This window comes from Nerophis ophidion, linkage group LG22 (genome assembly GCF_033978795.1).
Source record: "Nerophis ophidion isolate RoL-2023_Sa linkage group LG22, RoL_Noph_v1.0, whole genome shotgun sequence".
In the NCBI taxonomy this organism is placed as follows: domain Eukaryota; kingdom Metazoa; phylum Chordata; class Actinopteri; order Syngnathiformes; family Syngnathidae; genus Nerophis; species Nerophis ophidion.
This window is the reverse complement of record NC_084632.1, coordinates 14137967-14157831: the sequence shown is the minus strand read 5'-3', so window position 1 is coordinate 14157831 and position 19865 is coordinate 14137967. Positions and strand designations below refer to the sequence as shown.

General features: G+C 36.6%; 1 protein-coding gene and 1 long non-coding RNA gene across 6 annotated transcripts in view; one reads left to right on the top strand and one right to left on the bottom strand.

Annotated features, from left to right (window-relative positions):
• LOC133540579 (lisH domain-containing protein ARMC9) overlaps positions 1 to 19865 on the bottom strand; it is a 79662-nt gene that overhangs the window by 6014 nt on the left and 53783 nt on the right. For 4 of the 5 annotated variants that reach the window (XM_061883301.1, XM_061883303.1, XM_061883302.1 and 1 more), the window contains 2 exons: positions 4857 to 4964; positions 3441 to 3508 (listed from right to left, as the gene is read on the bottom strand). The exons of the other annotated variant lie outside the window; for it this stretch is intronic. In XM_061883301.1, the coding sequence (XP_061739285.1) occupies positions 3492 to 3508; positions 4857 to 4964 (125 nt within the window). In that variant the 3' untranslated portion in view covers positions 3441 to 3491. The remainder of the gene's footprint in view (positions 1 to 3440; positions 3509 to 4856; positions 4965 to 19865) is intronic. 5 annotated transcript variants of the gene reach the window in all.
• The window catches only part of LOC133540581 (uncharacterized), a 43349-nt gene that overhangs the window by 14092 nt on the left and 9392 nt on the right, over positions 1 to 19865 (top strand). The window lies entirely within an intron of this gene.

Genomic DNA, 19865 nt, shown 5'->3' with positions numbered 1-19865 from the left:
TCACGCACGCACACACACACACACGCATCCATCTACTTTTACTGTATCACCTTTGTTCTGTTTGTTTTACATCTACAATCCTGACTTATTGATGTGTTATTTAGTTACAGTCTGAACATATACTAAGATTGTACGGTATACCGGTATTAGTATAGTACCGCAATACTAATTAATAATTTTCGGTACTACACCGTCTCTGAAAAGTACCGGTCCCGCACCCCCCCACGTCGAAGTCACGTCTTGTCATTACTGGTTTACAAGCAGACGAGCATGTTCGGCGGCACACAATCACGGAGTACTTACAAGCAGACACTGTGTGGAGACAGAAAAGGGAGAACGGACGCATATTGGCCTAAAAATTAACGATAAAGGTGACGTTATAAGGAAGAGGTGCTTTAAGACATCGCTGGCTAGCTAGCTAGCGGCTAACGTCCGTCCGCCATCGGCATTGTTTTAGCTACTTCTAAAGCAGTGGTTCTCAACCTTTTTTTTAGTGATTACCCGCTGTGAACATTTTTTTAATTCAAGTACCCCCTAATCAGAACAAAGCATTTTGGGTTGATAAAAAGAGATAAAGAAGTAAAATACAGCGCCATGTCATCAGTTTCTGATTTATTAAATTGTATAACAGTGCAAAATATTGTAGTGGTCTTTCTTGAACTATTTGGAAAAAAAGATATAAAAATACCTAAAAACAAGTCATTCAATTATAAATAAACATTTCTACACATAGAAGTAATCATCAACTTAAAGTGCCCTCTTTGGGGATTGTAATGGAGATCCATCTGGATTCCTGAACTTCATTCTAAACATTTCTTCACAAAAAAGATATCTTTAACATCAATATTTATGGAACATGTCCACAAAAAATCTAGCTGTCAATACTGAATATTGCATTGTTGTATTTCTTTTCACAGTTTATGAACTGAAATTCATATTTTGTCAAAGTATTATTCAATAAATATGTATATTTATAAAGGGTTTTTGAATTGTTGCTATTTTTAGAATATTTTTTAGAAAATTTCACGTACCCCTTGGCATACCTTCAAGTACCCCCAGGAGTACGCGTACCCCCATTTGAGAACCACTGTTCTAAATCACTAATACTGGTCTCCATGGTGACAAAGTGAGTTTGTTACAAGTATCATACCTAGCTAAACATGCTTCACACACACCTTAGCTCACCGGTGTCACAATGAAAACAAACGCCATTGGTGGATCTACACCTAACATCCACTGTAATGATACCAAATACAGGCACGTATCTAGTTGATACTACTATGAATACATCCAAAATGTTTGGCATCACATCTTCTTTCGTTTTTTTTTCAAATGTATATTATGATTATAAACTCGGGAAATATGTCCCTGGACACATGAGGACTTTGAATATGACCAATGTATGATCCTGTAACTACTTAGTATCGGATTCATACCCAAATTTGTGGTATAATTCAAAACTAATGTATAGTATCGAACAACAGAAGAATAAGTGATTATTAAATTTGAACAGAAGTGTAGATAGAACATGTTAAAAGAGAAAGTAAGCAGATATTAACAGTAAATGAACAAGTAGATTAATCATTCATTTTCTACAACTTGTCCTTAATAATTTTGACAAAATAATAGAATGATAAATGATACAATATATTACTGCATATGTCACTAGTGATTTAGGGCTATATAAATAAACATTGATTGATTGATTGATGTCAGCAGCTAAATTCGGAGACTTTGTTTGTTTACTTACTACTAAAAGACGCGTTGTCTAGTGTGTTCACTATTTAATTTAAGGACTTAACTGCAATGAGAAACATGTTTAATGTACCCTAAGATTGTTTTGTTAAAATAAAGCCAATAGTGACATTTTTTTTGGTTCCCTTTTTTAGAAAGGTACCGAAAAGTATCAAAATAATTTTAGTACCGGTACCAAAATATTGGTATCCTTACAACACTACCGTATACAAGTTTTTTTGTTGTTGTCATAAATCTTACAAGTCTGATGTATTAAAAATAACTACACTTTAGAATTTAAAAAAATGCGTGGAATTTGGTGACCAACATTATTTTGGGTAAAAATCTGTGCCTCCAAACTTCAAGGAAAAAACAACAACAAAAAGACATCCAAACAACTAAAGCAGGGGTTTGAAAAAATTAGTTTTTGTATACTATTATAAGAGGCGTGACATTGGTCAGATATCAGGAAAAACACAAGTATCGGATGATATCGATTTGGTCTTTTCTTGTATTTTAGTGACGCCATACAAAAGTTAAACATGGTAGGATATATAGGCTTCTAGGAGTGAGCAGCTACACAACAGCTAAGCACACAATAGCTATAAAAGGTAACATATGTCCTTAATTGAACAACAGTCTAAAGCAGCACATTTGTCAATATGAACAAGTATAAAATCATTCTAGTTGACTTGAAATACAAAGTGTCCAGTATCAAACGTGTCCGCATCATTCTACTTACTGCGTCATGCTCAATGAGTTATTGTGGCCTCCAGGTGTCACGGAAAACCAAATTACCACTCCAATTTAAAGAGAGCGTAAGTCTGCCATGTATTTAGTGATTATTTATGTACTATTTTTCTCAGTTTGACTAATTTCACTTGATCAAGCCTTTTTTAACATTCCGCACTACAAAATAATAAAAGTATGTTCTATCACTTGTGCTGATTGTATTGGATTAATAGCGGTATCGGCCAATATTGTAGTCTCTAAAATTGGTATCCGAAACCACTGAAAAAGGGATACTGTAAATATTTCTGTATTATTGTATATGCCCAATACAGTACAGTACACGTTTTGTATGATTTAGTTTTTTATTAAAAAAAAAAACTTAAAAGTTTTTTGTGTGCTGTCTGGGTTATCGTAGGATCTGACATTACGCTCCACAAAAACAGTCGGTTTACCTGCTTATGTACCTGCTTTGTGGAATCCAGTGACTAAACAAACAAACAAAAAAAAATGCAGACTTTGGTGACTTTTTTTTTTTGGTACACCTGCTAAATATTTCAGTGTGGGGCCCAAAAAGTTGCGAGTGCCAGTACTCAGGTAAATAAAGTAAACAACATTGAATTAAAAAAAATGTGTAAGAAAATAAATTTCTACATATTTCCTTGTTTTTTCATTTTCTAAAATTTGTTTTGTGCTAAATTGTGGGTATCTATAATGTATTAATTACATTTCCATTATTTTTTTTGGGGGGGGGGGGGGGGGGGAATAACTTCAGCTTTTGTACAAGTGTCTTTGTCTGACCTTTTGGAATAATAGATCTGAAAAATTTTGTTTATGTTTTGAGATAAGTGACGATGACCATAAAGCCAGAACTTGTACGTATTGCAATGTACGCTGATCTGAGTCCTGGCTGCTTAGTACAATATAGCTACAGTGACGATGAGTATACAATAATAATAGGAATAGGACTGACTTACCTGCACGTTTATTGCCGTAGGCAGTGAAGTTGTCCAGTGGTTAGCTTCCTTTTACGCTTGTAAGACAGCTGTAGGAATCTCACAATGTTATTTAAAATGTTTGTTTCATTTCAATTCATTTTTTAAGAAAAATTGTTTCAAAACTTCAACAAATTGCCATATAATATAATTTATGTTTGACCTGCGAGGTTTTAATGTAAACACTTAAAAAAAATAAAAAAATAAAAAAAACCTCAGTCAATAATGATGCACTCCACTTACTGCACAGCTTTAAAGTGTACTATTCTAATGTAGGTTGTGCATAGTTGATCAGCATTTATCTAATTGATGTTGAATAATTAATGGTCAGCCTTAATCTATACATACAGTATATATAAAAAACAAAGTATACCAATGACAAATTGCCATTATCAAATAATTGCTTGCTTGAGTGCCTCTCAATATGAGGAAGTTGGGGAAAAAAAAAAATGAGGAAGTGATATATAATGCGTAACAAATCAATGACTGACTTATAGATCAAACTAAAAGTGAAGAGGAGGACCAAGCGCTGTGACATCAGTAAGATGTCCGGTTGTTAATGAGCAGGAACTGTGCAAACTTAAGAGGTTTTATCAGCTTGCAGGCCTTTCTTGCTCTGTGTGACTAGGGAGTACACAATAAGCATGATGGTCATATCCATTTGCGCCATTGAATCATGTATTTGAATTGTATTTTTCCAGGATGGAATGTAATTTAAAAAAAAATAGTTTCAACATCGGTTGGAGCCTTTTTTTCATCAATTTGTTTATAATATTTATATGATAATTAGTTTCAATTAAATTAAATTATTGTTAAATTAGATTATATTATTATTATAATATCTATTTATATGCATTCAGTAGGCCTTTAATGTTAAACATTAAAGGCCTACTGAAACCCACTACTACCGACCACGCAGTCTGATGGTTTATATATCAATGATGAAATATTAACATTGCAACACATGCCAATACGGCCTTTTTAGTTTACTAAATGGCAATTTTAAATTTTTCGCGAAGTATCCTGTTGAAAATGTCGCGGTATGATGACACGTGCGCGTAATGTCAAGGATTGTAGCGGACATTTTGTTCCAGCCCGATCCCAGCTATAAGTAGTCTGCTTTAATCACATAATTACACAGTATTCTGGACATCTGTGTTGTTGAATCTTTTGCAATTTGTACAATTAATAATGGAGACGTCAAAGAAGAAAGATGTAGGTGGGAAGCGGTGTATAGCAGCTGCCTTTAGGAACACATACACAGCCGGTGTTTCATGATTTACATTCCCGAAGGTGAAGCTTTACTATGGAACAGAGCGTTCAAGCGAACATGGTTCTCTACCACATGTCAACCGGCAGGTTTCGGTGAGAAAATTGTGCTAATAAGTCGGCTTTTACCGTAGACATGAACGGAGCTTGCGTCGTTCCTTGTCCATCTGTCAAAGAGGCAGCTGCGGACTCTCCTGCCTCCTCCGACTGGCCGCCTCCGAACGTGGGATGCTTCTACTGTGGAGGGGGAAAAAAGTTCAGCTCGGCCCGACCGGCTGCCTTCGCTTCGCCTCGTCGAGAAACATAGCTTCCCTCAGAGACACTGGTGGTCACCACACCCCTCCGACTTTCAGATACGACTATGTAATCTCACTAAAACACTAGTAACACAATAAGCAGATAAGGGATTTTCTAGAATAATCCTAGTAAATGTGTCTAATAACGTCTGAATCGCTCACACTGCCCTGTCTTTTTTTTTCTTCTTTCTAGTCCTTCACTGTCACTATCCTCATCCTCGCTCCAATTAATGGGAAATTGTCGCTTTCTCGGTCAGAATCGCTCGCGAAGGGATTGTAAACTATGTGCGGATGTGAGAAGCCCTCACACCCGTAACGTCACGCGCTCATCGGCTTCTACTTCCTGTACGGGCAAGGCTTTTTTATTAGCGACCAAAAGTTGCGAACTTTATCGTCGATGTTCTGTACTAAATCTTTTCAGCAAAAATATGGCAATATCGAGAAATTATCAAGTATGACACATAGAATGGACCTGCTATTCCCGTTTAAATAAGAAAATCTCATTTCAGTAGGCCTTTAACATTCACACACTGTAGTGTAGTTTAGACATAGTGAGGACATTGCTACCCATACTCACTGTAACTTGCAGCTTCCAAATAAAAATATGAATAAATGATCATATTCATTCAATTAGTGCTGTAGTTGCCAGCTAGTGATTAGAGCGCGAGTTGTCAGCTAGCAATTAGTGCTTTTGTTGCCGGTGGCGCAAGCTACCAACTAGTGATTAGGGCGCTTCTTGTCGGCCAGCGGTTAACGTGCTAGTTATCAGCTTGCAATTAGTGTGCTGGTTGCCAGTGGCGCAAGCTGCCAGCTAGTGATTAGCACGCTCCTTGTCACCTATCAAGTGGTGTGCTAGTGGTCAGCAAGAGATTGCCGCATTAATTGTCAACTAGCAATTGGCGCATTGGTGGTTCAGTTGACAACAGTGCAAGCTGCTAACTAATGATGAGAGCGCTGGTTGTCAGATAGCTATTGGCATGCTTTTCGTCAGCCAACGATTGGCGCGCTAGTTGTCGGATAGCAATTCATACTCTAGTTTAGGCTGACCATACGTCCTCTTTTCCCCGGACATGTTCTCTCTTGCGGGGGTGTCCGGGCGGGTTTTTTTAAATGCCGAAATTGTCCGGCATTTTGAATTAGGGTTGCGTGTATTTTCAATGTACGTCCAGGGTTAAGTTACCGTATATATATATTCCTCGAGTTGGTGAATTCTAGCTGTAAATATTGTAGCGGCTGGCTACGGGGTGTTAGCCAATGGCTCTGGCTGGGGGGGCGGGACTTTCGGGGAAGTTAGGGAAGTGACGCGGTTGACAGGAAGTTTTGGTTCGGGTTTTGCCGGGAAAGTTCCTTTTTTTGTTTTAAATGTTGACTCTACATTTTTAAATTTTTTTTTACAGACGCCTAAAATAATCGGCTCAGAAATGCCACCTCTGTTTTTATTGTTTTAACTGATTTGTGAAATACCCTTCACCTATGGTGTATTCTCTGAGGACATCTGTTTTTGTTTCAAATGTTTTGAGGCATTGTTTATATTTTTTACATTAGAATGGTCCACTAGACTGAGAAGAAACATTTTAATAAATGAGCTGTTACCGTTTTTTTGTTTAAATATAATTAACCTGTTTTAAAGCATTATTTATCTGTATATTGTATACAAAAGGTTATTTTGAATATTGCTACCTCTGTACTTTTTCTAAAACTGTGAATGTTACATAATATAAGTGTGACTTATTTTGTTATACTGTCAACAGAGGAGAAAAAATGCTTTATTTAAATAAATATATTATTTATAAAGCAAGTTCAAGTAACATTGGCAAATTTTCACCTAGTCCCGGCCTTGTCCTCTCTTTGGGGTTTCAAAATATGGTCAGCCTACTCTAGTTGTCTAGCTGCCAGCTAATGATGAGCACACTATTATAGGGAACGGTATAGCTCGGTTGGTAGAGTGGCTGTGCCAGCAACATGAGGGTTCCAGGTTTGATCCCTGCTTCTGCCAATTGTGTCACTGCCATTGTGTCCTTGGGCAATACACTTTACCCACCTGCTCCCAGTGCCACCCACACTGATTAAAAAATGTAACTTAGATATTGGGTTTCACAATGTAAAGCGCTTTAAGTCACTAGAGAAAAGCGCTATGTAAATATAATTCACTTCACTAGTTGTCTGATAGCGATTATCGCAAGTAAGACGTCCTGGCCCTGTGGTTGGAACTTGCAGTAAACGATGTCCCTCATGTCGAAGATTGCGGTCGACAACTTTTCTGACACCCCTTGTGTAGTTCATAAACTAATAGTAAAGAATCTGATTTAGTGCAAACTAAAGGTGCCTGCTTGACAATCAACAAATTGGATTATGGAGGAATGTTGAGCCCAGAAATTAACTTTAGGAAATGTTGCATGGTGTGGTCAAAAGTATTGGGACACATAGGCAGGGATCTACATTTCTGCCAGTGGGTGCTCGGACGGGCAGTAAATCTGACTTTTCTGAGCATGCTTGGTTTTTGCTCGGTGGTGAAAAAGGATTTGTCATCAATCCCACGTGGGTGCTCGGCGTTGGATCGGCGCCTATGTTGGGACATGCACAGGAACAAAAACTACCTAAAAATACAAATTGTTGTGCAAACCCCATTTCCATATGAGTTGGGAAATTGTGTTGGATGTTTGGGAGGAGACCCTGCTCCAAGTGGAGGAGTTCAAGTACCTAGGAGTCTTGTTCACGAGTGAGGGAAGAGTGGATCGTGAGATCGACAGGCGGATCGGTGCGGCGTCCTCAGTAATGCGGACGTTGTGCCGATCCGTTGTGGTGAAGAAGGAGCTGAGCCGGAAGGCAAAGTTCTCAATTTACCGGTCAATCTACTTTCCCATCCTCACCTATGGTCATGAGCTTTGGGTTATGACCGAAAGGATAAGATCACGGGTACAAGCGGCCGAAATGAGTTTCCTCCGCCGTGTGGCGGGGCTCTCCCTTAGGGTGAGAACTCTGCCATCGGGGAGGAACTCAAAGTAAAGTCGCTGCTCCTTCACATCGAGAGGAGCCAGATGAGGTGGTTCGGGCATCTGGTCAGGATGCCACCCGAACGCCTCCCTATTGAGGTGTTTAGGGCACGTCCAACCGGTAGGAGGCCACGGGGAAGACCCAGGACACGTTGGGAAGACTATGTCTCCCGGCTGGCCTGGGAACGCCTCGGGATCCCCCGGGAAGAGCTAGACGAAGTGGCTGGGGAGAGGGAAGTCTGGGCTTCCCTGCTTAGGCTGTTGCACCCGTGACCCGTCCTCGGGTAAGCGGAAGAAGATGGATGGATGGATGGTAAATATAAACGGAATACACTGATTTGCTAATCCTTTTTAACCCATATTCAGAGAAACCGGAGGCTGTTGTGGATGTTGTTGATAAATGGCTTTCGCTTTGCATAGGAGAGCTTTAACTTGCACTTACAGGTGTCGTGACAAACTGTATTTAGTGACAGTGGTTTTCTGAAGTGTTCCTGAGCCCTAGTGGTGATATCCTTTAGAGATTGATGTCCTTTTTTGATACAGTGCCGTCTGAGGGATCGAAGGTCACGGTCATTCAATGTTGGTTTCCGGCCATGCCGCTTACGTGGAGTGGTTTCTCCAGATTCTCTGGACCTTTTAATGATATTATGGACAGTAGATGTTGAAATCCCTAAATTTCTTGCAATTGCACTTTGAGAAACATTGTTCTTAAACTGTTTGACTATTTGCTCACGCAGTTGTGGACAAAGGGGTATAACTCGCCCCATCCTTTCTTGTGAAACGCTCAGCATTTTTTGGGAAGCTGTTTTTATACCTGTGGGATGTTCCAAATAAGTGTTTGATGAGCATTCCTCAACTTTATCAGTATTTATTGCCACCTTTCCCAACTTCTTTGTCATGTCTTGCTGGCATCAAATTCTAGAGTTAATGATTTTTTGCAACAAAAAAAAGTGTTTATCAGTTTGAACATCAAATATGTTGTCTTGTAGCATATTCATCTGAATATGGGTTGAAAAGGATTTCCAAATCATTCTATTCCGTTTAAGTTTACATCTAACACAATTTCCCAACCCATATGGAAACGGGGTTTGTACCTAAAAATACAAATTGTTGTATTTAAAGTGAATGAAAACTCTTCCAAAATGCAAAAAAGGTAATCAAGAGTGTCTAATATTAGTTCTGATATGGAGCCACCAAAAGTGGACAAGCGCATTAACTGCGGCCCACTGGGTTCTTCCGCCTCTTTTGTCATCCTGTGGCGGGACAACAACATGTCTGTGCTTCAAAACAGGAATTTTTCAATCCGAACGCAGCTGTGATCCAAATGGCCTCCTTCCTCTTGCCTTCTCTCTCGGCTTCCTGCATCCAACAAGTCATCCTTCTCAGGGCCATGTGCATCCTGTTGCCTGCCGACGCTGCTTTTTCCCCTTTGGATTTTTTTCTCCCCCCTTTCTCTCTTTCTCTGCGGCTTCAAATCCTGCAGCTGCCCGTGCTCGACGTCTACGACTACGCTCATCAAGAGGCCGCACGGCACGACGACAATAGATCCAAACGACTATTTGTAGAACGGAGGGTGTGTGTTGTCTTTGTGCTCACAAAGTCGCAGACCAATATCTCACTTGCGTGATGCATTTCTGCAGCGCTAAGCTCTTTGTTTTGTTTTTACAACCTGCACCCGTCAGCATTGTTTACAGCAGGTGCGGGACGGGATTGATAATTATTACACCCTAATTTAGCCCGGTCGCACCTCTCAAGTCTTGTAACTTGGGTTATGGAAGCTTCTCGTATTCATGATTTTAAAAAAGGGGTACCAAGGCGCAGTGGGATTTTGTGGGCACACGCCTATTATTTATTTATTTAGCCTTTATTTAACCAGGAAATAATCCCATTGGGATCAAAGATCTCTTTTCCAAGGGAGACCTGGCCAAGAGGGTAGCAGCAAGGTTACAATAAAAACAGTAAACAACACATAAAACATCACATTTACAACATTAAAACTTGCTCATATGACACAAGTGCATACAGACAATGTAGACTGCAATCCTTTCACAGAAGCTTTAAACTCATTCAATGTGACAACGGTTTGAAGTTGAATATTCGATTGTAGGCTATTCCAAGCCTTCCGCGCTGAAAACCTAAATGCTTTCTTGCCCAGTTCAGTTTTTACTTAGGGGATGACAAATTGAAGAACATTCATTGAACGCAGATTGTGACTTACAAGTTTTTTTGTTAAAAGACAAGATAGATAAAATGGAGTGATACAAACAATGGTTTTGTAGATGAAAACCGTCAGAGTATTTGTTGGTGAACCCCAAGATGCATAGATGGAGGCAGGCATGGAATGTGAAAACATGAATTAATTAAATACTAAGACAAAACCAAAACCAAAAGAGTACAAACACAAAGCGCGCACGAGGCGGATAATCAAACAAAAGGAGCTAGCTTGGGAGCTAGAAAACAACGAACAGGAGCTTAGCATGGAAGCTAGCGGGTAGCGAACAGGCAAACAGAAGTCTTACTTGTATAATGAAAAATAAAACGGAAGCAGGGAACAAAAAACAGTAAGCTACAAACATCAACTGAATATAGTTTACCGCTACGCTGCAAAGACAAGGTACGACACGACAGGAGCGATAACACATCACAAGAGCGACTAGACGTGACATCGACAAGACAATACAATGATCCAGCAACTGCCACGAGACAAACCAGGTACAAATAGGAGCAGGCTGATTGGCAACAGGTGTGGCCAGGTGCCAATCAGCCACAGCTGAGGAGGAACACAGCACTCAGGGAACAAGACAGGAAGCTGACAAAACAAGAGCACCAGACAGGAACTAAAGACAGGAGATACCAAACACAGAGGAAACGGACAAATGCAGAGGAAAAACCCAAAACATAGACAAACTGTCAGGGGAAAGCCCGACAAAAACATACCAATGATCGAGGCGTCGAGCCTGATATCAACATAGCTGTAATGCGATCACACCTCACCAGTTGTTTATGATCACCCACAAAGGGGTTGTGGTGAAAGCAGCAAAAAAGTAAAAAAAAAACAGGGCTGTCAAACAATTGAAATATTTAATTGCGATTAATTGCATTTTGTCCATAGTAAACTAATCAAGAATAATCTCAAATAAGGCTGGGCTGATTAAAACAATATCAATAGACACAATTGATCTCAAAAATGTGTTGGTTTAATACTGCATGAAATAATGTATCTTTGAGTTTTACTAGAAACATGTGCTTTTGAAAGGTTTGCAAACATTAAAATATGTTTTTTTTACTCAAAGACAGTATAACCGTCATACTAAATATGACCGTTATTCAAACATAACTCCAAAACCAAACATGCAATATGTGTAGTAATGCCTGAAATAATGTATCTTTGTGAGTTTTACTAGAAACATGTGCTTTTGTAAGATTTTACAACACAAACAATTGTTTTTTACTCAATATGACAGTAAAACTGTCATACTAAATGTGACACTTATTCAGACATAACTCCAAAACCCAAAAATGCAATATGTGTAATAATGCCTGAAATAATGTATCTTTGAGTTTTACTAGAAACATGTGCTTTTGCAAGATTTTCAAACACAAAAAATTGTTTTTTGACTCAATATGACAGTAATGTTCTTAGAATCCTGAGATAATGCGGAAAAAAATAATAAAACATTTATTGAAACATAACTTCTAAACCAAACACGCAAAATGTCTAATGCCTGAAATAATGTATCCTTGTGAATTTTAGTATAAACGTGCTTTTGTAAGGTTTGCAAACACATTTTTTTTACTCAATATGACAGTATAACTGTCATACTAAATATGACAGTTATTCAAACATAACTCCTAAACCAAACATGTAAAAACGTGTAATACTGCCTGTATTAATGTATCTTTGTGAGTTTTACTAGAAATATGTGCTTTTGTAAGGTTTTCAAACACAATTTTTTTTTTACTCAGACAGTAATGTTCTTAGAAACCTGAGATAATGCGAAAAAAAGCAATACATCTATTCAAACATAACTCTTAAACCAAACACACAAAATGTCTAATAATGCCTGAAATAATGTATTTTTGTGAATTTTAGTATAAACGTGCTTTTGTAAGGTTTGCAAACCCAAACAATTTTTTTACTCACTATGACAGTATAACTGTCATACTAAATATGACAGTTATTCAAACATAACTCCTAAACCAAACATGTATACTGTGTAATAATGTATCTGAGTTTTACTAGAAACATGTGCTTTTGTAAGATTTTCAAACAAAAAAAATAGTTTTTTACTCAATATGACAGTAATGTTCTTAGAATCCTGAGATAATGCGAAAAAAACCAAAACATTTATTCAAACATAACTTCTAAACCAAACACGAAAATGTCTAATAATGCCTGAAATAATATATCCTTGTGAATTTTAGTAGAAACATGTGCTTTTGTAAGGTTTGCAAACACATTTTTTTTTACTCAATATGACAGTATAACTGTCGTACTAAATATGACAGTTATTCAAACATAACTCCTAAACCAAACATGTAAAAACGTGTAATACTGCCTGTATTAATGTATCTTTGTGAGTTTTACTAGAAACATGTGCTTTTGTAAGGTTTTCAAACACAAAAAATTTGTTTTTTTTACTCAATTAGACAGTAATGTTCTTAGAAACCTGAGATAATGCGAAAAAACATTCAAACATAACTCTTAAACCAAACACACAAAATGTCTAATAATGCCTGAAATAATGTATTTTTGTGAATTTTAGTATAAACATGTGCTTTTGTAAGGTTTGCAAACAAAACATTTTTTTTACTCAATATGACAGTATAACTGTCATACTAATATGACAGTTATTCAAACATAACTCCTAAACCAAACATGTAAATTGTGTAATAATGTATCTGAGAGTTGTACTAGAAACATGTGCTTTTGTAAGGTTTTCAAACACAATTTTTTTTTTACTCAGACAGTAATGTTCTTAGAAACCTGAGATAATGCGAAAAAAAGCAATACATCTATTCAAACATAACTCTTAAACCAAACACACAAAATGTCTAATAATGCCTGAAATAATGTATTTTTGTGAATTATAGTATAAACGTGCTTTTGTAAGGTTTGCAAACCCAAACAATTTTTTTACTCACTATGACAGTATAACTGTCATACTAAATATGACAGTTATTCAAACATAACTCCTAAACCAAACATGTATACTGTGTAATAATGTAGTATCTGAGTTTTACTAGAAAACATGTGCTTTTGTAAGATTTTCAAACAAAAAAAATAGTTTTTTTACTCAATATGACAGTAATGTTCTTAGAATCCTGAGATAATGCGAAAAAAAACCAAAACATTTATTCAAACATAACTTCTAAACCAAACACGAAAATGTCTAATAATGCCTGAAATAATATATCCTTGTGAATTTTAGTAGAAAAATGTGCTTTTGTAAGGTTTGCAAACACATTTTTTTTTACTCAATATGACAGTATAACTGTCGTACTAAATATGACAGTTATTCAAACATAACTCCTAAACCAAACATGTAAAAACGTGTAATACTGCCTGTATTAATGTATCTTTGTGAGTTTTACTAGAAACATGTGCTTTTGTAAGGTTTTCAAACACAAAAAATTTGTTTTTTTTACTCAATTAGACAGTAATGTTCTTAGAAACCTGAGATAATGCGAAAAAACATTCAAACATAACTCTTAAACCAAACACACAAAATGTCTAATAATGCCTGAAATAATGTATTTTTGTGAATTTTAGTACAAACATGTGCTTTTGTAAGGTTTGCAAACAAAACATTTTTTTTACTCAATATGACAGTATAACTGTCATACTAATATGACAGTTATTCAAACATAACTCCTAAACCAAACATGTAAATTGTGTAATAATGTATCTGAGAGTTGTACTAGAAACATGTGCTTTTGTAAGGTTTTCAAAAACAAACATTTCTTTTTTAACTCAATTAGACAGTAATGTTCTTAGAATCCGGAGATAATACGAAAACAGCAATAAAACATTTCTTCTAACATAACTCCTAAACCAAACATGTAAAAACGTGTAATACTGCCTGCATTAATGTATCTGAGTGAATTTTTGTATAAACATGTGCTTTTGTAAGGTTTTCAAACACAAAAAAATTGTTTTTTTACTCAATTAGACAGTAATGTTCTTAGAAACCTGAGATAATGCGAAAAAAGCAATACATCTATTCAAACATAACTCTTAAACCAAACACGCAAAATGTCTAATACCTGAAATAATGTATTTTTGTGAATTTTAGTATAAACGTGCTTTTGTAAGGTTTGCAAACAAAACATTTTTTTTTTACTCAATATGACAGTATAACTGTCATACTAAATGTAAATTGTGTAATAATGTATCTGAGTTGTACTAGAAACATGTGCTTTTGTAAGGTTTTCAAACACAAAAATTTGTTTTTTTACTCAATTAGACAGTAATGTTATTAGAATCCTGAGTTAATACGAAAACAGCAATAAAACATTTCTTCAAACATAACTCCTAAACCACACATGCAAAATATCTAATAATGCCTGAAATAATGTATCCTTGCGAATTTTAGTATAAACATGTGCTTTTGTAAGGTTTGCAAACACATTTTTTTTACTCAATATGACAGTATAACTGTCATACTAAAATATGAAAGTTATTCAAACATAACTCCTAAACCAAACATGTACAAATGTGTAATAATGCCTGTATTAATGTATCTTTGTGAGTTTTACTAGAAACATGTGCTTTTGTAAGGTTTTCAAACACAAAAATGTTTTTTTTTTATCTCAATTAGACAGTAATGTTCTTAGAATCCTGAGATAATACGAAAAAAAGCAATAAAACATTTCTTCAAACATAACTTCTAAACCAAACATGCAAAATGTCTAATAATGCATCTTTGTGATTTTTAATAGAAACATTTGCTTTTGTTAGGTTTTCAAACACAAACATTTGTTTTTACTTATGACAGTATAACTTTCATACTCAATATGACAGTTATTTAAACATAACTCCTAAGGAAAACATGCAATATGTCTAATAATTCCTGTATTACTGTATACATGTGAGTTTTACTATTATCATGTGCTTTTGTAAAAAACAAAAAACAAGGAAAGAATGAAGCATGGTTGGTTGCATGAACAAAGGCACTCTTGGTCTTCGCAAAACAGGAAGTGATCTGTGAACAATGGAAGTAACACGCTAAAACAGCCAATCGCGAAACAGTGTCAACTATCAAGTTTTGTCACTGTTGATTCTCTGCATGAAATGAGAAGAGAAATTAAAAATGAGTGCTTGGGAGAGCGAAGAAATTGTTGATAAAACTGGAAAAGTCACCTCAACAATATGGCATTTTTTTGGATTTGGTAGTACTTCTCCACGCTCATCTTTTCTTTTCAACCCGTCTGTTGGTTGGACACAACGGACACGAACACTCTTTTGCAGACACGGACCAAAGTGTGCTTATAACCGGGAAACGTGTAAAACAGGCCAAAGTACCTATACCAGCGCAGTTGTCCACCCATCCATTTATTTTCAACCCCTTACGGTTTCGCGGGGGCCACTGCAGGCTATCTCAGCTACAATTGGGTGGAAGGCGTGTGTTTTGCTTTATTGTAGGGACAGAAAAGCAAGCTCAAATAAGCAACTAAAGCCAAAAAAACCCTGCAACTCAGAGCTAGGAACTCTAGTAATAGTGATAACTCACGGCAACAGTGGATAAAAATAACTTCGGTATTGAAGACAGACAGACGTGTCGGGGCTTTGAATTCAGTATGCATTTTTCTTTGTCCATTTTTGCTCTCTATTGGAAACTGTGACCTCAGCTGGTGCGATTGTGCTTTTCCACAACTACACTATGGACTGAGGGTTACACGCGACGCACGTTGATCGCGTAATTTAAAAAGTAGTGCTGTCAAAGGAAACTTTTTTTTAACTAGTTATTAGCGCCTTAACTTTGATAGCCCGAGTAAAACACCAAAACAATACAATGCTGTATTTGTGTGGTTGTAATGTGTTGGTTTAGTTCGAATGGCGTACATTAAATAGAAAACTAACAACTTAGCGTTGTGTTTCAAAGAGAAAATGTATCTATTTGCATTTTTATTTGTTGTCATTATTTGTGTTTAATAATTCTAAAGCATGTTTTTTGACTCCTATCCCGCATCCCTTGTGGTGTTGACGAACCATTCTAACAAAACCAACCAAAAAAGGTTGATGTTGCGTTTCGGATGCATTTTGAATGCGCGAGTTGCCACCCCAGGGTGCTACAGGACTTGGACCAAGCAGGATAGAAGGTAGGAACTTGTTTAATATAAAAATGACAAAATAACACTTGACAAAAAGCAAAGAAAAGGCGTGCCTACGCACGGGAAGCTAAATGCTAATGTTAGCAAGAGTCGAGTTCAGAGTGTCCAAAGTAACGACGTGCAGAGCGCACGCGGAGCTAAGACGAGACTTAGCAGACTAAATACAAAGTAGAGTAACAAACGCAACTGTTGCATACAGCAAACAAAACATCCAGACAGAACTAAGGTAGCAAGCCGGTTAAATACTAAAGCAATAATCACAAACAGGTGTGCGTCAGGAGCCAGTGCAGGTGGAACAAATGAAGTCACCATGGGGATGAATACAAACAAGGAAGTGCACACAACTCAGAGTCCAAAAATAATAAGGAAACACACTAAAAAGACTCAAACATAGACTAAAGATGTGATCCGGTAACCGGATCACAACAGTTGAGAGGCTAACAATGTAACCTAGAACCATTTTTTAAGAAAGTGACTGAGGCTAAAAAGCTCCCAAAAGATGGAATGCAAGATATGGGTTAATAATTATACAACATCATCCTTGCTTAATGAACCTTACAATGACAATGCAATAAAGGTGTGCAATCTTGAACAGGTAGAGTTACTAATGCAGCTCTTTGTGTAATTCTTTCCCAAAATGCAAGAGGCAAAGGTATTAACTTGCAACCTTCCTTCGTGGCAAGAAAACAATGGTAATTAAAGCAAAAGGGCGAGTGTTATTGCAGCTGGAACTTTGGATTTGTTACAACTAGGGGTGTGACAATACATTCATCTCACCAGAGGAGACGATACCCGATATTGGGTTCGTGAGACTTTGAGGTGGCGACTTGTCCAGGGTGTACCCCGCCTTCCGCCCGATTGTAGCTGAGATAGGCGCCAGCGCCCCCCGCGTCCCCGAAAGGGAATAAGCGGTAGAAAATGGATGGAAACAAGATTTTAACATTACCTTTAAAAGCAGGGGCGCCTTTAAGGTGACGGAGTTGGGACAATTCCAAGGGCCAGGTGCTTTAAGGGGATCACGGGGCTTTTAAGAAAACTATAGTAGGAATAACAACGCAGGTGCACTTTGAAGTCTTATTCGAACTTTTGGACTTGTTTCCACAAAAAAAACACTAAAATTAATAATTAATTGGTCTTTTATTAAGAAGATTCACTTGATCTTGTACATTATATCGCAGTTGTCAGGTGTATCGATGATTTGGCTGTATTGTCTTATCTCTCGGATGTATTACTAAGATCCAAATACCATGCGATAAACAGGTTGTGCAATCTATAAAATAGCATGTTGTGTGTGCTCTACCAACAGTGCGTGTATAACGCAAATGTGGTGCAGACCGCCTCGTTTAAATGAGAATTTTGCGTGTACTTTACAGGGCATCACCATGGACACACTCATTTACTGAACATTCATGTTATCGTGCTACCTGTGGAGTTTTGCTTTGTTTTCAAACAAGCAGGAGGCATGTACCAATTTTTATGGGCATTTTAGAAAAGTTTTACGTTTAAAGTAAAAAATAATGTGGTAACACTTTAGTATGGGGAACATATTCTAAGTAACAAAGATTTAATTTAGAGTTTTTTGGACACTAGGGGAACATATAAGAGTTAGGGTTACTAATAAGCAATCATTCTGAGGTTATTGAGGGAAGACTCTTAGTTAATGGCTTACTGGTTGTATAATAAGGCCATGCTGAATAAGGAATTAATAAGTACTAAAAAATTACTAATTAAGAGCCGATATGTTACTAATTTGCATGTTAATAAGCAACCAATTTATGGTGAATATGTTCCCCATACTAAAGTGTTGCCAATAATATATATTGATATGACATTTTTTTAACACTTTTATCATTGGGGACCTTTTGGATCCCCGAGACCTGATGTGATTTATTTTTTAAACTGTCATTCAATTAATCAAAAGCAATGTTCTTATAAATTATTTTTATATTCAAGGTTCTGATTAATTCACATCAAATATTCCACTTTGATTATTTTGGGGAGAAAACATTGCATATTTTGTGTTTTTGCTATAAAAAGTTGTTTCTTAGAAAAAAAAAAAAAAGAAAACATAAAAAAATGTAAAACTTCATGTCAACGGCTGGATCTGAAGTTGAACAATAGATGTGTTAGCGTTGAAAATAGAGATGTCCAATAATATCGGACTGACGATATTATCGGCTGATAAATGATTTAAAACGGAATTTCAGAAATTAGCGGTTTCAAAAAGTAATATTTTTTTTTAATTCATTTTTGTTTATACTTATTTATTTATTTTGTCCTGTCCAGCTTCTCAAGCAAATCATACCGTTGATGTCGATGCCCTTATCAGTGTTCAGATTGAGCCCAGTTTATAGTTCCCTGTTATACAGTATGCCAGGCAGTCTTGCAGTAAAGGAGGACCATGTTATTGTTTACTTTATTACTCTAGTATACTCTGGACTGAAGCTGTGTGCCTTCATTGTTTTTGTAGCTGTTATTTTGAGGCATGTTTAAAAAAATAAATACAAATAATGCACTTTGTGAAAGTCAAAGTACAGTATTTCCCATAGTTGTAGTGTGTATCAGGATTATCTCAGGGAGAGCATATCCCAAATTCCAAGCTGCTGTTTTGAGGTAGGTTAAAAAAAATTATCCACTTGTAACAGGTACTTTAGGTAGTATAGTAGAAGTTCTCAATATTGGGCTAATCAGAAGTCTAGATTACGACTCGGAGAGAGTAGGAGAGACACAATTAAATGCTTTAAATGATACTGGTGTTATTTAAATATGAACGGTGCAACAAATAGTGGACGGACATTGATCAGAATGGCCATTCAAAACAAAAGAAAAAAAACATAAAAGGAATCTCAACAAACAATGTTGGTTTAGTTCATTGATTAAGAGTTCAGGTAATCCATAAAAGGTAGTATCAAAAGTTCATAGGAGTCATATGAGACTGATCGCAGTCCAAATGCGCATTCACAGTTCATACGGCTACACGAGTTGGGATTGTGGATATGGCAGTTTGTAGTTGTGACTTCAATAATAAATATGGCAGTGCCATGTTGGCATTTTTTTCCATAACTTGAGTTGATTTATTTTGGAAAACCTTTTTACATTGTTTAATGCATCCAGCGGGGCATCACAAAATCAGGCATAATAATGTGTTAATTCCACATCTGTATATATCGGTATCGGTTGATATTGGAATCGTTAATCAAGAGTTGGACATTGATTGACTGATTGAAACTTTTATAAGTAGATTGCACAGTACAGTACATATTCCGTACAATTGACCACTAAATGTTAACACCCAAATACGTTTTTCAACTTGTTTAAGTTGGGGTACACGTTAATCAATTCATGGTACAAATATATACTATTAGCATAATAAAGTCATCACACAAGTTAATCATCTTAGTATATACATTGAATTATTTACAATCCAGGAGGTGGGATGAGGAGCTTTGGTTGATATCAGTACTTCAGTCATCAACAATTGCATCAACAGAGAAAAGGACATTGAAACAGTGTAG